Source organism: Rhamphochromis longiceps, linkage group LG3 (genome assembly GCF_057381845.1).
Source record: "Rhamphochromis longiceps isolate RC_006_pf linkage group LG3, R_longiceps_female_GT1.1, whole genome shotgun sequence".
Lineage (NCBI taxonomy): Eukaryota > Metazoa > Chordata > Actinopteri > Cichliformes > Cichlidae > Rhamphochromis > Rhamphochromis longiceps.
Genome location: NC_140559.1, coordinates 38,977,728 through 38,993,469, shown reverse-complemented (window position 1 = coordinate 38,993,469; position 15,742 = coordinate 38,977,728). Strand labels below are relative to the sequence as shown.

At 39.6% G+C, this 15,742-nt stretch overlaps 1 protein-coding gene across 3 annotated transcripts; it reads left to right on the top strand.

The window, feature by feature from the left end:
* Nucleotides 1-5,019: 5,019 nt before the first annotated feature.
* On the top strand, nt 5,020-15,446 carry LOC146674557 (protein mono-ADP-ribosyltransferase PARP14-like). 3 transcript variants are annotated; one of them, XM_085396991.1, is made up of 15 exons: nt 5,020-5,263; nt 6,847-7,010; nt 7,648-9,717; nt 10,248-10,484; nt 10,567-10,791; nt 10,940-11,006; nt 11,297-11,440; nt 11,563-11,622; nt 11,721-11,894; nt 12,079-12,217; nt 12,320-12,375; nt 13,315-14,010; nt 14,183-14,316; nt 14,403-14,580; nt 14,687-15,446. In XM_085396991.1, exons 1-15 carry the CDS (start codon nt 5,089-5,091, stop codon nt 14,965-14,967), a joined length of 4,800 nt encoding a protein of 1,599 aa, XP_085253117.1. In that variant the 5' UTR covers nt 5,020-5,088; the 3' UTR covers nt 14,968-15,446. The 3 variants fall into 3 exon arrangements, with proteins under 3 accessions (XP_085253117.1, XP_085253108.1, XP_085253102.1); XM_085396982.1 differs by having other exon boundaries at nt 6,847-6,995; nt 12,079-12,375; XM_085396976.1 differs by having other exon boundaries at nt 12,079-12,375.
* The last annotated feature ends 296 nt before the right edge of the window (nt 15,447-15,742 follow it).

Sequence of the window (15,742 nt, the reverse complement as noted above, 5' to 3'; positions counted from 1 at the left end):
TAAAAGAATTAAATGGTTTTGACAGTTTGGTTGGTTGGTTTGGTGACCATTATCCATTTTGATGTATAGACTTGCAGTTTAACTGCCACTGCACTTTAATTTGTAAAGATTTTCTTTTAATTAAAAAACAACTACTTTGAGATTTATCCCATTGTCTGTTTTGCACTACTCAGAAGAGGCTGTCCTCCTGCTGACAAAAAAGTAACTATGTAACTTTTACTCTGAGTAAATTTTAAATGAGCTACTAGGTAATTTTACTTGTACTTGAGTAAAATATTTTAGTACTCTTTCCACCTCTGGATATTCATCATAAGATAATTGGGCACTAAAGCTGTAGCTTCACTTAATCTACTTGCTGACTCTGTAAACAGTGTTGATTTGCTGGTGAAAATGTTGATTGTCAGTTTAGAGATTTATACTAAATGCCCAGAACACTAAGAAGTTCTAAATTTTTTTTTAAAAAAATTATCCTTTAGTAAAACAGGTACACATCAGGAGTTTGAATTTTACCAGACCTGAAGACGGTGTAACTGCAAAAATAATAGCTCGCATATTTCTAGCTATGATCAGCACCATGCACAAGAACCACAGTCAGATCGGAAGAATGGACGCATTTATCTAAAGTGACATAAAGACAGCTGTGATGTCTGAAACAAAAGAAGCAACCAGTCATTTATAGATTAACTGACTGGATGGGGTTATTGCACCAAACAGCGACAGTTATTATAGAATTCTTCATTCAACAATCATTTCCAAAGGACCAGCTTCTACATATATTACACACATATATTGCAGCATGTGTGCATAATCACAAGTTTTCATAAAACATGAACTATCCACCCTTCAGAACGTCAACTTTCAGACATTGTGCTTAGCAAACTGATTGACAGCATTGCTCAAATCCAAACTGTTGGGGGTAAAGTCATCCTTTTTTCCTCCCTCCTCTCCTTAGCATCGCTTCATTTCCTGCTGGTCATAAGATGCTACTGTGCTGACTAGCTATTCTATGAGATGCTTGCCAAAAAACAGACTTTTTTTGGTGCTGGGTATTTCAAAAATAAAGGTCCATTAAAGGCAGTGATGTGAAACACTACAGGCCTCAGCAAAGATCACACAGTAATCCAAGAGCTGTAGCTCACAAGTTTCAGCCAGTGAGCGAAGCAACAGAAGCAGCAGAAGTGAGGCAGGAAAGTGCAGTGTAACCACCTCATGAACCAGCAAAAGTGTTAGTGTCTTCAGTTTCATCATCATCTCTGTAAATACAGAAGGAACCTGCAACAGAAGATGGAGGATACAGAGTCAGAGGAACATATGGACAACAAGGAACCGGTACCAGAGCCAAGATACAGAGGAAGTACCACGATACAGAGATCAAGCACAGCATGTTTACATATATACAAATGTGCTCGTGCAAGATGGGTGAAGGTAGGGTGCATTTAACAAAAGGTGAGCTGTTTATTGAGGCTTGTGTCAAAAGTACAAAACCAAGGAAAATTACAAAATAAAAAGAGAAACTACCAAAACTAGACAACATTGACACAAGAGGACACAGGTGAAGTACATGAACAGACACTGACAAACGACAGAGAGAAACATAGACAATATATACATAGAGGGGTAATTAAGAAAATAGGAAACACCGGGGAACACAGCTGAAACTCATCAGGGAAACAAGTCTGTGGAAAGTGAAAATGAACACTGAGTGCACAGTACAAAGATTACCAAAATAAATCAGAAAGCAGGAGGACATTGGACTAAAACACACTAACTTGACACAGAAAATAAAACAAACACAAATGGCTGTTTGTTAGAGACACACAGGACAAAACAAAGGAAGGTTAAAGGAAGCAGGATGGAAAATAACTCAATGGAAAAATAACATAAACACATGAATAGTGTTAAATATCAATGTGTCACCATAGTCCTGTCCCACACGGCTCACCCTTGCGTCCGCGAGCGATTGGGGCAACCACACCCTAGGTTAATTCTGCTTACTCTTTTCAGTCGCTATCCACAACAGCCAATTAGTTTACTCGGCTTATTTACTTAATACGTCCCCAATTTAGTTGCTCTAACGCACTGGGACGGATCACACACCGCCTCTTTGTCTACTGCAGCAAATTGACCTGAGTACTCGAACAACTTAGCGAACAGGCAGTTTAGATAAGCTCCAATATGCACACTTTAGATTAAAGGTGGTGCTTAGCTTTTTAAGATGACCCGGGTCGCTGTTCGCTTCGCTGGTCGAACTCCAAACCACCCAATCTGTCTTGCTAATCCCGGACAAGCCGCAAATTGTTAAATATCAACACTTCACTGAATTCTTTTGATTCCTCAGAGGCATCCGATGGGAGACAACACACTGCTCAGTAGACTATTTCACACTTTACTCTCTTACACAATTACTTCTAGAGGGGAGATGCGTCCTGCATGATACGTTGCAGCGGACCTCAAAATATTGACGGACACTTGACAATTTTATTACTGGTCACCCGATTCTAGTCTAAACAACAGTGTTTCAGTAAGTTTCCACTAAAAGATGGTTCCCTGTTATCTGGGGAGTACAAAATACAAACATAATACGTAATACAAACTGACACATGAACAGAAAGGGAAACTAACATGGAAACAAAAACTGACTGCGTTCAGGGGCCGGTAGGGAGGACATACCAAGATATGACCAAGACAGCCTGGGCATGAAAAGAAACAAAATGAGAAACATTGTTGACTAAACTAGGAATGACCGAGAAATAATACAAGATACTGTAGAAATACAAAGAAATCCCATCATAAATCCCAAACTAAAAAGATTCAAAAGTCCAAAAACAAAACAGTGTGTCAAAGACCCAGAGCCATGACATTCAGCTCTGGAGAGCTAGAGCAAACTAATGCTTGCATGCGTTCCCTGCCTTGTGACTGATACTGCCCCAAACCAATATGGACATGCTAAACTGGAGACCAACATCAGAATGTTGAGTGCATTTTAGCTATATAAGTAATCTGCAACTTTGAAAATGTGTTGTAGAGTTTGTTGCAGTGCTCACCAGACAGTATGAAGTACATGAGTTAAGAGAATAGTCTGTGTTCTCATGTGGTTTGATGAGCACAGCACTAGAGGCAGCCTGTCAACAATGTCATGTTCAGGAATAATCATATATTGATTGCAAATGTTATGGGAAAGCTGAGTGTGAGTGTTAAGTGTGCATTTTGGGTTACGACCAATGAATTCAGCAGTTATTTTTTAATTCTCTAAGTTAGGGGTAGGTAATTTTATGTTAATTTGTTTTATTTCATTTGCAAATGTTTTAACGTGGAATGATGTTAATTTAATGTGATTCTAAAGTAAATATGTTGAATAATGAGGGAATGAGTGAAGTGCAGTCAGCCTCCTGTGGCACTGCTTCCTGAACCCACTGTTGCAGAGCTTTCTCTTCACTGAGTCTGCTTGCTTGCTCTCCAAATAATGTGGATTTTATGTTAAAATCCTAGTGTGTTTTCAGTTCACAGACACTAAATCCCTGGGACACCTTGAAGTTATTCATTGTTTCAAAAAATTAACCAATGTATCCTGTAACACAGTCAAGAGCTTGAGTTGTTTTTCTTATTAATCTAAGTTACGGGTGTGTGACGATGTAATAATCCACAATTTTGGTCAAATTGGCTACACAGTGCTCCCTAACCTGTGTGCCACTTGATGAAGGCCCAGATATCCCCATGGCACCAGTAACATTTGCTCTCTGCAGTGACTTCCCTCGTGTGCTCCTAGCCTGTTTCTTGGATTACATTTGCCATGATGTGTTTTGTTTTTATTAAGTCTGCCTGTGGATTCTCAATTTATGCTTCTCATCCATCCATCTTCCTCTGTTTTTCCAATCATAAACAGAAGAAGATGGATTGTCATAGAGGTTATTAGAAAGAAATATATTTTCACCAGTCTGATAGTTTAACAAAGGACATCAAAGGACATTTGAAGTGTATTTTTTTTCCATTGTCACTCACCTCTCCCACACAACTGTGAACACATCTCTGAACACCTGATAGCACTTCAGGATTATTATATTTCTTCTGTGTCAGACTCTACATTTTGTGCATCTCTCAACCTAAAAGAACACCATCCTTAATATGATAAAGAGATGTTTCCACCGTTGCTTCACAGATATACATTTTTGGGTTGTCAACAAAAGTCCTCAGGAAAAAACTTTGTTTTGTTTTAAATTTTTGAACAGTTAACCAATGCAGCCACTTTCCCTAAAATTTTACATTACCAAAGTCATTTACTGCACAACCCTTGAGTTATCGCACCACAACCTATTATTTATTCAGGCTTTACAGTAAGCATCCTATATTTATTCAAATAAAGGTAACCGGTGAGAATTATTGTGTTTGACTCAGAGCACACTAAATTATGACAGTCACTCAGATGAGCAAGCAAGCAGGGAAGTCTGTTTCTCCTGATTCTGATAGGTTAGCAGATCAGATCTACAGGCATTTTTTTTTGTCTCTCTGTGTTAACTCAGTACCTCACCTCTTTCACAATGGCTGTGAAGATGAAGGCTTCCTTAAGGCTTTAACTCACTGCAGAGCCTGAGTTTGATCAGGACAGAAAAATAATAGTTAAAAAAAAGTTTTAAAAAACTTTTTGTTTGCCATGTCTTTAGTTTTATGCACACACACACACACAGAGAGAGAGAGAGAATAATAAAGACGTCACAGTTTAGCAAAAACACTAAATGCAATTTTCTTTTATAAATTTGGTCAGAAACGGAACTTCATCTGTGTAAAAAAGAAAGAAAGAAAGACAAAACATCGTATGCTGAAGCACAAAAGTGGAGGAAAGTTTTCCTCATACTACATACTTAATAGAGTAATTACCCTTTATTTCAGTATTCCCCAGAGCGATATTTGAGGCTATTGTTGGATTTAATTTCTTTAAATAATACAGTTCTCCAGTGAGGAAGGAGGAAACGATGCCGTTCACGGCTGGTGACGTCTAAGAAGCTTTGACAGTATGGTCTGGGCTGTTGAGCCTCTGACTGCTGGAAGCTTTCGCTCCAGGTGTGAGTTTGTTTAGTCTTTCCAGTTCACATTATGGGGGACATTTACAAGTATCCCGTTTTCTTCGAGTGTTCCAAACTGAGCGCAGAGCAAAGGAAGAGGATAGAAAACTATTTCCATATTCGTCGCAAATCGGGCGGCGGTGAGTGCGGCTCGGTGACGGACGTGAACGACAAAGTTTACAGCGTCGCGTTTAAGGAGCGAGATGGTAAGTCAAGTGAACTGATTTGAATAAGAGTCTTTTTTGATCTCTTAATGTGAAAACTATTTTGATGGCATGAAAATGAAAGTATGGAAAGCGAAAGTAAGCATGAAAACAGTTTATATTAATCGATTATTGTCCATCATTTTTTGTATGTTTTAATGAATGTGAACAGTTTGAATACGACAGAGTATTTTTACTGTGTATTTATTTTTTAAAGTACATGTTTTAAAGTATCTGTCACTGCGTCACTGTGGCCATTTAGAAAAACAAGAGAGCATAGTTTCACTTTCACTCTTTTTGTTTAGGGCAAGTGTCACAAACCAGTAAGACGTAATCGTCGCTTGTTATATTGAAAGAAAAAACATCCAAAACTCTGCGCAAAGATATTAGATTACAACTAAAACTCCAAGAAAGAACATTAGCCTACTGAAAAACAAGCAAACAAACGAGCTGGCATTCTAATTAAAAGTAAAGCAGATGTGGTACGGGCCCTACAACAACCACGTGACAAGCTTCAGAATCAGAATACTTTATTGATCCCTGGGGGAAATTATTTTTTGTTACAGTGCTCCATTATAAACCAACATTAAGACAAGACAGACAATACGCTAACTAAGAATAGTACAATATATACATATATACACATACATACGTCACTCATAAATAAATAGTTGGAAAAGAAACATGTGTAGTTGTAGCAGTAAACAGTGTGTTAAGTGGATGCGTTGTACAGGGAGATGGCCACAGGCAGGAATGATTTCCTGTGTCGTTCAGTGGTGCTTTTCGGTAATCTCAGTCTCTCACTGAACGTGCTCCTGTGACTGACCAACATGTCATGGAGTGGGTGGGAGGTGTTACAACATTGCTGGCCTTACGGATTAGTTTATTAAGTCTGTTGGCATCTGCGACCCTCAGCCTGCTCCCCCAGCATGCAACAGCATAGAGGATCGCACTGGCCACAACAGACTCATAGAAAATCCTCAGCATTTTCTGGCATATGTTGAAGGACCTCAGTCGCCTCAAAAAATAGAGACGACTCTGGCCCTTCCTGTAAAGTGCTGTGGTGTTTTTAGCCCAGTCCAGGGGAAAGTAAGGAAACGGCACACCACGTGATCTGGAGACTTATCCAACTGATGCTGATGCCGGGGGTCCAAAAACAGATCCTTGAAACCCTCATGACTGAGAAGCTGAAACTTCTTGTTTTTTAGCTCTACACTGCAGAATAACTAAATTTATTTTGAAGCATCATGTTTTCTCCATTGTGTATATGAAATATCATTCCTGTTATAAAGGTAGTGAAATAGAGGCATGCAGTGGCACCCTGCTCTTTACTGTACTCAAGTCAAGTGAAAATCCTTGAACCTGAAAGGTTTATGTGCAGTAACAAAAGCAAATGTCACCACCTGTCTGTGCTAATCACATTTATACACATAGATTCACCTGTAGCGGAAAGAGTGAGTCTGTTAGCATGCCGCTGACTGGGTATCTCATGTTAACACACATTTCATATGCAATCAAAATGTAGCGGTAATAAATAAATAAATAAAAGCTGGGCTTTAAAGACAATGTCTTCTTTTCTGTTTCAGCTCAACAAAGAGTCCTGCAAAAATCTCGGCATGAGTTCAACTTTCCAGATTGTACTCTGGTTCTGACTTTGAGAGACAGCCCAGGACCTCCCATCTCTTCTCCCACATCCTCCTCGTCTCCAGGCCAGCCAGTTAGCCCCAAACTGGATGTAAGCTCTTCACAGGTCAGCTCTGTAATGTGTTATTGCTCTGTAAATGCAACACTATATAACTGAAAACAAAGGAAAAAAGAAAGTGATCAACTCTTTTTGTTGGTTAGACACTGAAAAAGTTTGTTTGTTGATTAAAAAAGACAACCCAGCTGTATAAAACTTGCCAAATGAGTAAAAACAAAATGATGCAGAGGTTAAGCATAGATAAGCAACATTAGCATGTTAATTATCTTGTTGCAAGAATGGCGCAAAGACACTCAGAAGCAAGTGTGAAAAGATGACTTATGACGACAGAGTCACAGAAACAAAGACCACATAAATATATATACACATATATATATACACACAAAGGAATGAGATTCCACAAGGGGTAAACAGCAGAGTTGCTAGAAAAAAAAGCTCAATAAACTCTGAAAATAAAACATAAAAGAAACATAAAGTGACACTATTGTAATGGATTGGAATTACATATCACCCCAACAACCATTGTGAAAGAACAGAAGATGGTTTAGTGTATTTTTCCAGTCTTGAAAACCTCAAATAATATTAATCTTTAAGACTTAAACAAATTAAAACTCTTAATGAAGGTAAAATGTGGAAATATATCTTTTCATTATTAACAGCTGTTCTTTGGCATATCTTTCTGCAGAATCAGCAGTCATCTCCTGCATCAAGCCTGACACTCAGTGGTGAAGAATACGAACCAACTATCGATAGCTATCTCCTCCGTTACTTAAGTGAATGTCCAAAGGCTGGAAAAGAACTGGAGACAGAGCTTTTCTCTGTGGGCTGCAGTGCTCAGCTTTTCCCAGATAAGGTTTTAGTCAGAAGAGATCAACCATGTGCTGCAGATGTTAACTGGAAAGCTGAGGTAGACAAGGTTTTTGATGGCTACCTGTCCCACTATGAGGTGGATGCTCGCAATGTCAAAGCTTTGCTCCAGTCCTTGAACTCTCCAAAGACAACAGATGAGGTGAAGGTGTACAGCGAGCTTGGGTTGACAGTGGTGGTTGGGAGACAGTCTAAGGTGAACGCCAAGTTATTGGAAGTCAAGGGCATAAGAGGTAAACTTGGATCAGCATCAGGTGAGAGTGAGAAGCAAAACAGTATTCGTCGACTGGGTGAGGCCAAACTCCGTCTCCTCTGGAGAGAGATTGAGCAAAGTTTGGGAGAACATTTTCCAGAGGTGAAAGCCACACAGGGTGACGAAGGTCAGCTGACTTTGGCAGGTACTGTGGAGGAGATTCTTAAGGCTGGACAGCTAGTATCCGATAAGGAGAAATTGGTGTTAGACCGCACAGTTTCTGACAAGAGCCCACATTTTTTCAGCTTCCTCAGAAAGGTGTATGGAGGGCCAAGGGTGCTAGGTGATTTTTTAGGTGTCGGTGACAAGGTGGAAATAGAGTTAAGAGACACAGAGCTACTTTTCTTTGCACTGTCAGCTGGTAAACTTGATGATGCGGAAAAAAACCTGCAAGAAAAATTCAAGGATGTCAGGTTTGAAGTTCCGAACTGCTCCATTGTGCCACTGGAGCTTCGGGAAAAACTTAATTCCAAGACAAATAAGATGAATCAAGGGCAGTGTAGGGCTCAAGTTGTGTTTACCTCAGACAGCATTGTGTACTTAGTGGGCCACAGCAAAGAGGTTGAAGAGCTGAGCGACATTGTCACACAGTTTATTTTGGACCAGGCAAGTGTAGAAGGACATGTCGCTCTCCCTTTCCCAGAGTTGCTAGAACTCTTACCAGACCTGTTGCAGCTGTTTAAGTGTGACTCTTCAGAGGTTACCTTACGTCCTTTAACATCTTCCTCTAGACCAGTGGTGCTACTGGAAGGCCCATCTGGAAAAGTGACTGAGTTTAGGAATAAGCTGGGTCCACTTCTTCAGTCCCTTGTTAGGGACAGAGTCAGCATTAGCATGCCAGGGGCAGTAAGGTTTTTTGAAGGTCTCGCTGGACGAAATACTCTCGTAAGTGTTGGTCAATCCTACAAGTGTCTCATACAGCTTGAAGAACAGAATCATGTTAGTAGAAAAAATTCAGGAGTTACCAAATACAACCTTTGCGATGGGCTCCAGGTGTTGGTCTGTCAGGGTGACATCACCACACAATGGGCTGATGCTCTGGTGAATGCTGCTAATGAAGATCTGGAACATGGTGGTGGTGTGGCTGCAGCACTGAGTAAAGCAGGTGGCCCTCAGGTGCAGATAGAGTGCAGAGCCATGGTGAAGCAAATTGGAAAAATCCCTACAGGTGATGTGGCAATAACCACCGGTGGAAACCTGAAATGCAAGAAACTGCTGCATGCAGTTGGGCCTGTTAATGGAAAATGTGGTGGCAAAGAGAGAATGCTACTGGAAAAGACTGTCAGCTCTGCTCTGAATTTAGCAGAAATGAAGAAGTTTACATCCATAGCCATGCCCTGTATCAGCTCGGGTTTGTTCTGTGTTCCACTTACTGTGTGCGCTGAGGCTATTGCAACTGCTGTTAAAGAGTTTGGCAGTCAGGGAGGTCGAAGTCTGAGCAAAATCATCCTAATAGATAAGAAAGAAGAGGTGGTGAGGGCCATGCGGGATGCGTGTGACAGAATTCTTCGAGGGACAAGTACCGAACTCCAGCCAAATGCATCTGGCCCAAATACAGCGGGACAAGCCACTGCTGGCTCTACTGGGTGCTGCGTCCAAGTGGAGATCGTTCAGGGAACACTAGAGAACCAACAGGTAAAATACTAGTGAGCACAATTGAATATTTCTATATAAAGGTTGAATATACAGTTCTGCAGTAGTACTAGTGGTTATTTACACCTACATATATCAGCTAATATTAGCCATTTGCTGAAATGCTGGTCTCAGTATTTATGAAGACTAAAAATATGACATGAAAATTTGAAAAGTAAACAAGAGATGAGAGAAACAGGGTTACACATTACAAGTATTAATGTTGCAAAGTTGAGCCACAGAAGGCGCTCAGTAATGTCCCTGTTGCCTAAATGTTTGTGGAGCATCACAAATATAACCAGCTGATCCACGTAGAGTTGTGAGGCAGAATAAAGCAAGATTATTAGTAACTGCATTTTCATATTATTTTATTAAGGGCTCACAAATAACTACACATTAACCAATGTCATGGAAATTTGTATTTGTTTCGTGTATGAAAGGAAGAAGTTATTGGCTGATTTATTAGATTTTTAAATTAATTGACATGATGATCAAGATCTTTAAAACTGAATAAAATTTGCTTTTGATTTAAGGTTGATGTCCTCGTATCTCCTATGGTTGCCCATGATCCTGTTTCTTCTCGTGTTGGAAGTGGGCTGTTAAAAGTGATTGGGCCTCAGATGATTGCAAAGTTTCATCAGGAAGCAGGAGGTGTGACACTGCCTGGTGAAATAGTGTTGGTGGAGAACTTACCTCCTCTGCAATGCAAAGCAGTGGTCTTTCTCAACCTAATTTCCTGGGACAACAATCAAAATGGAACAGCAGTCCAGGTGAACTAAGAGGGAATTCTGTGTGCTGTTATAGGTTTTTGTGACTCAGATTTACAACCCTAATGATAAATTAATCTTCCAGGTGCTGAGACAGGGAATCAGAAAAATTCTGGCATCCTGTCAGATCAGAGGTTTTAGTTCAGTTGCCTTTCCTGTGCTCGGGACGGGTGCTGTCCTACAATTTCCTCACAGCGTGGCATCCAGGGTTCTTCTGGAGGAGGTTGGTGAATTTGAAAAGAACAGAATCAACAGTCCACCTTTCCTGGTGCGTGTTGTGATTCATCCCAGTGACAAAGATTCAAGCAAGGTAAAGGCCATTTAATTACAGTCCTTTGTTTAAAAAATAAAAATAAAAATGTTTAGCTACTAAATGTGTTGGTCAGTGGACAACCTTTCACTACCAAGAAGAAATACAACTGACTACTAAAAGAGCATCACTTTGTTTTTATCTGCAGGCCTTCCAGTCTGTGCAGGGAAATCTGCATCTCAGAGGATTCACAAATGATATTAACCCAGATCAAGGTTGGGAGGTTTTCATTTTGAATTTTAAAATAATTAAAAACATGCGTAAATTTCTTCTTTAGAAATTAAATGAATTCATCCTTAAGACCACATTAATTATCTGATTCCAAAGAGGCAGGAAAACACCACATAAGTGTAACACACTTATGTATAAATAGATATTTTTATTATTTTTTAGTTTTTTACAATATTTTATCTGGAGGCAGAAAGTTGTTTATTGCTTTATAACAATTTGTGAAAATTGTGACTATTTACTGTATCATATTTAACCATGACTCTTTCTTATTTAGAGTCCTTTTACCGCCATGTCTCTCTGTCTGATCATGAGGTCACAGCCATGTTGGGTGCGGTCAAGGTTCAGATGCTCCGTGGAGACATCTTAAATGGGGGCACCGATGTCATTGTCAATACGACTGATTTCTCTCACTCTTCTGGTATAATCTAAATGTTGTATTTATTACTGAGCAAAAAATGTGAAAACAGGACCACAAGAGTTTTGTTTATATTTTGCTTAAACTGAAAATGACTCTAGGTTTATACCTAACCGTGTCTGCAGGTGTCTCCAAAGCCATTGTGACAGCAGCAGGGCCATCAGTCCAAGCAGAGTTAGCTCAAAGTAAGTCTTAGGAATAACACTAAACACTAAACATCTTTATAGATTTGTGTTTTTGATTGATTAATCTTTCTTTTTTCTTTCTTTCTTTCTTTGGGAAGGAATTCCATCAGAGTGGATGGTCACCACAGGGCCTGGAATGCTGGGATGCAAGGAAATCATCCACGTTGGCTTTAACTGCGATCCTCAGTTGATTCGCAAGTACTGCAAAAAGATACTGGTGCACTGTGAGAACAAAGGCTACAACTCTGTGTCCTTCCCAGCCATCAATACGGGTTAGTACTCCATACCTGTGTGTATGCTGATATATGTATATGAGTCTGCAAGTGGAAGTGTTTATTTCTGCATCTTATTAGCAGCAAATTAGTGCCCACTGAAAAAATGTAGAGCATATAATCAATTATTGTAACATTGTATAATGCACATTATTTTCTCAATAACTGTCTTATATCCTATCAGGAGTGGGGGGTATGTCCTATGATAAAGCTTGTAAAGCCATGCTGGATGGGATAGCTGCAGCTATTGCAAAGATGAAACCAAGTTCTCTCTCACTCATTCGCATTGTCATCATGGAACAACCAGTCTTCCAGGCTTTCAGGTTTGAAACAAAACATCTTCACAACATGAGAGTACATTATACCATAAGCATTGTTTTCCCAATCATATTTCATCGTTTAAATCACCCGCTTTGTGTTTGCAGAAAAGAGCTGGAGAATCGCTTTGGACAAATAACTCCTTGCCGCATCAGTCTGAGAGGTTTGTTGTAATTTAAAATTTTGGAAAGTTTCCTTCTGCACTCCCCTTGAACATTAATGAAGATTTCTTTGTTAAACCAGGACTCTAATGAAAAATTAAAAACTATTCAATGAGCATTAGAAATCTTTGACAATTGCCAGTTACAAAAATTAACTGACAATTACAGCTGTCAGCAGTTTTCATGAATCTAGTACATCTCAGAAACTTTCTAAAGAAATTCATGTAATAAGTATTCAAGTTTAAATGCAATTTTTCTTTCAGATGTGAGAATAACTCAAGTAACATTCCTTTGATTCATAGCGAGCTAATGTCATAGGTTATATATAAAAGTTGGACTTAGTTACTTTGACAGTACTGACTGGGTTCCAGACTCAGCCTCAATGTTAGTGTTTTGGCACTGTCCATGTTGGGTTTAAGAGCCAAGAATGACCATATTTAGCTCAGAGGTTAAGTAATAAGTATGCTTATGAAGTAATTAATGTTAAGTACCAGGATAAGAAATACTAGAATTTCACCCACTGATATCTTGAAATAGCTCTACAGCTACCACACAGCAATTCTCACGTTTTGTCAACAAATTCGCCAAAAGAAGCCACCATGACAGGGATGAAGGCCCAGATCAGAGATTTAAGCTGGTGGTGATGAAACCTTGTAGACAGGACTGTAGACAAAGTTTCCACAATCTATAGATGTTTCTGGTATTAAACAGCAATATTGTAGCCTGCTAGCTTGCACACATTAGCAAAAGAAAGCATTAGCATTAGTAACCTGTGCTTTAGGAATATTGAAAATTTAAAGCAACTTCACAGCAGTCTATCTACCTTATTTGATCCTGAACTGCAGTCACAAAATGAGTAATAGTGACCCTAGAGCAGAAGCTGATACTCACTGGGTATTTTCCACTGCCCATTTATTTGCTGCTTTTTTTTCATTTTCTAGAAAAAGCCAAACAAAAGCTCAAGAAGTGGCAAAAGAAACAATCAAATTTCTTCTCTTCAATGGGACCACAAGAAAAAACCTTTGCCTCCTCTAAACCTCAGCAAGCTATGATACGTGTAATAAGCTGTGATCCATACATCACCAAGACCATCCAAAGTGAGCTGGAGAGGATCCTGCAGAAGCACCTGATAAAGAGGGAAGTAGACGTGCAGGAATTTTCAGCGCTTGAGCCCATGGAGCTCGAGGCTGTGCAGGCAAAAATCAGAGTCTTTGGAATAAGCCTGGAGCACAAGAAACATCAACAGAACGCTGGAAATACGGTCAGACCAGAAGCAAGAGCTCAGACGGGGTCAGGAAAAGACGTCTATGTGCTGGAAGGCCTAAAAGAGGACGTTTTGAGTGTCACTGAACTCATAGGCAGAGCAACCCAAGAAGCACTTTTTAAAGACTTTCAAGATAAAGAAGAAGCAATAACAGCTCTAAATGTGCAGTGGTCTTTGAAGGGCATAAATGGAGCCTGGCAGGAGGTGAGTCTGCGTGACAACTACATGTTGGAGTATGCTCATACGCGGGACAAAATCTTTCTTGACATAGATGCACCAGATGGCTCAAGAGTGACTGTAAACCTGAAGACACAAGAAGCCACAAATGGGGTGACAGGAATGACATACAAGCTAAAAAGGATTGAGTCTGGAGGTTTGTCACATTTTCTAGGTTCTCTTTTTTTGTTTTGTTTTGTTTTATTTTAACCATAGTCACCTGTGTTAAGACCATTCCCTTTTGTGATGTAGAAACTTTGCCTCACTACTTATTTCAGGAAAGTATCTTGCCTTAACCATATGGTTCATTTGTTTGGTTTTTACTTTAGCATTGGAGATGCCAGTTAAATGGGATCCTATGCAGGAAGAATTGTTCATGAAGGTAGAACTGCAGCCTACCTCACAGGAATACCGGGAAATAGCCCAGGGTTTCCTGAAAACAGCCAAATTCAACATTTGCAAAGTGAGTATTCTTACAAGAAATCATGCTTGCTAAGATATTTTAACATAAAACATGAGGCAGTTGACTAATTTGTTTTCTGACCTCAGATTGAGCGTGTGCAAAACCTCTACCTGTGGAACGCCTACAGTGTGTGTAAGCAGCGTATATTTGCCAAGAATGGACAAGCAGAGCTAGGTGAGAAGACTCTCTACCATGGCACGACAGCAGAGTCATGCCAATGCATTGAACGGGACCGATTTGACAGGGGTCACGCAGGAAAACATGGTAAGGCATCTTTTATAATATGTCATTTAAATCCCTCAGCAAGAAAGGACATGCTCCTAAAATGTATCCTAATTTTTGTTGGGTTTTTTGTGTGATTTCATTACAGCTGCAAAGTATGGAAAAGGAGTTTACTTTGCTGTCAATGCAGCATATTCAGCTAACGGATTTTCCCCAGCAGACAAATCAGGCTTAAAGAGGATGTATGTTGTTCGTGTCCTGACTGGCCGTTACACGGTCGGTAAGAGCAGCATGATTTCACCTCCTCCTCGAGGCTCAGATCCCACTGACTGCTACGACAGTCTGGTGGACAACCAGCAGCAGCCCAGCATGTTTGTGATCTTCCATGATGACCAGGCCTACCCAGAATACCTCATTACCTTCAAGTGAGAAGGACTGAGGGAAGTCATGCATCAACACTGTGGGGTCAAAGAAATGTACTATACTGTAAATGTTTCTACTCTGAGTCAATGTTAGATCTTGTTATTTAGATTTTGTCTTAAGCAATGTATCCCGGTAATACAGATGTAGTAGTTATTTAAAGTGAATAAGATTTCATCTCAGCTAACTGCGTATTTGAGAGATTTTTAAGAACGGTTGTGAGTCATAACTTTGCCTCATTTGCTCCCAGCAGCCATTAAGTTTCTACAGTACGTAGTTCTTGTGATGTGAAAAATAACTCCCTCTTCTTTTGTTCTTTTTTTTATTACAAATGTTCCTGAATAGAACCGTTTATTTTAAATAAAAGACTAAGTTTTAATTCGCATAGATACCATAGCATAGACAATTGTGGGGTTTTTTTTGCATTTCCCACAATAATTACATAATTACTTAGAAATAGGTAAGGATTAAGAACATAAAAAAATACTGTATTTATAAGACTGGGGAGGGGGGGGGGGTTCATGGTTATTAAAACATCTTTATTAGATGGAGTACATCTTTGTCAACCACACAAAAAAACAAATACAACATTTTCAGAAGAGAAAATAAAGTGTACAAAAAATGACACGTCACATTTTTGTCTGATGCCACTTCACATTGGAAAAAGCAAAAATCCAGTGAATGTGCAGTACTTATTTCCATTATCACTGATCTGTCGGTTATCCCAAAGACGAACATTGACCTTGTCTCCAACTTGTAGCATTAAGACTGCACTGTTTGAGCC

What these genes read in the sequence shown, in the direction of transcription:
- LOC146674557 (XM_085396976.1), top strand. Translation starts at nt 5,089, where the DNA reads ATGGGGGACATTTACAAGTATCCCGTTTTCTTCGAGTGTTCCAAACTG. An exon ending in CGCGTTTAAGGAGCGAGATG is followed by an intron (nt 5,264 to 6,846) that starts GTAAGTCAAGTG and finishes TTTCTGTTTCAG; the next exon opens with CTCAACAAAGAGTCCTGCAA. An exon ending in TGATATTAACCCAGATCAAG is followed by an intron (nt 11,007 to 11,296) that starts GTTGGGAGGTTT and finishes TTTCTTATTTAG; the next exon opens with AGTCCTTTTACCGCCATGTC.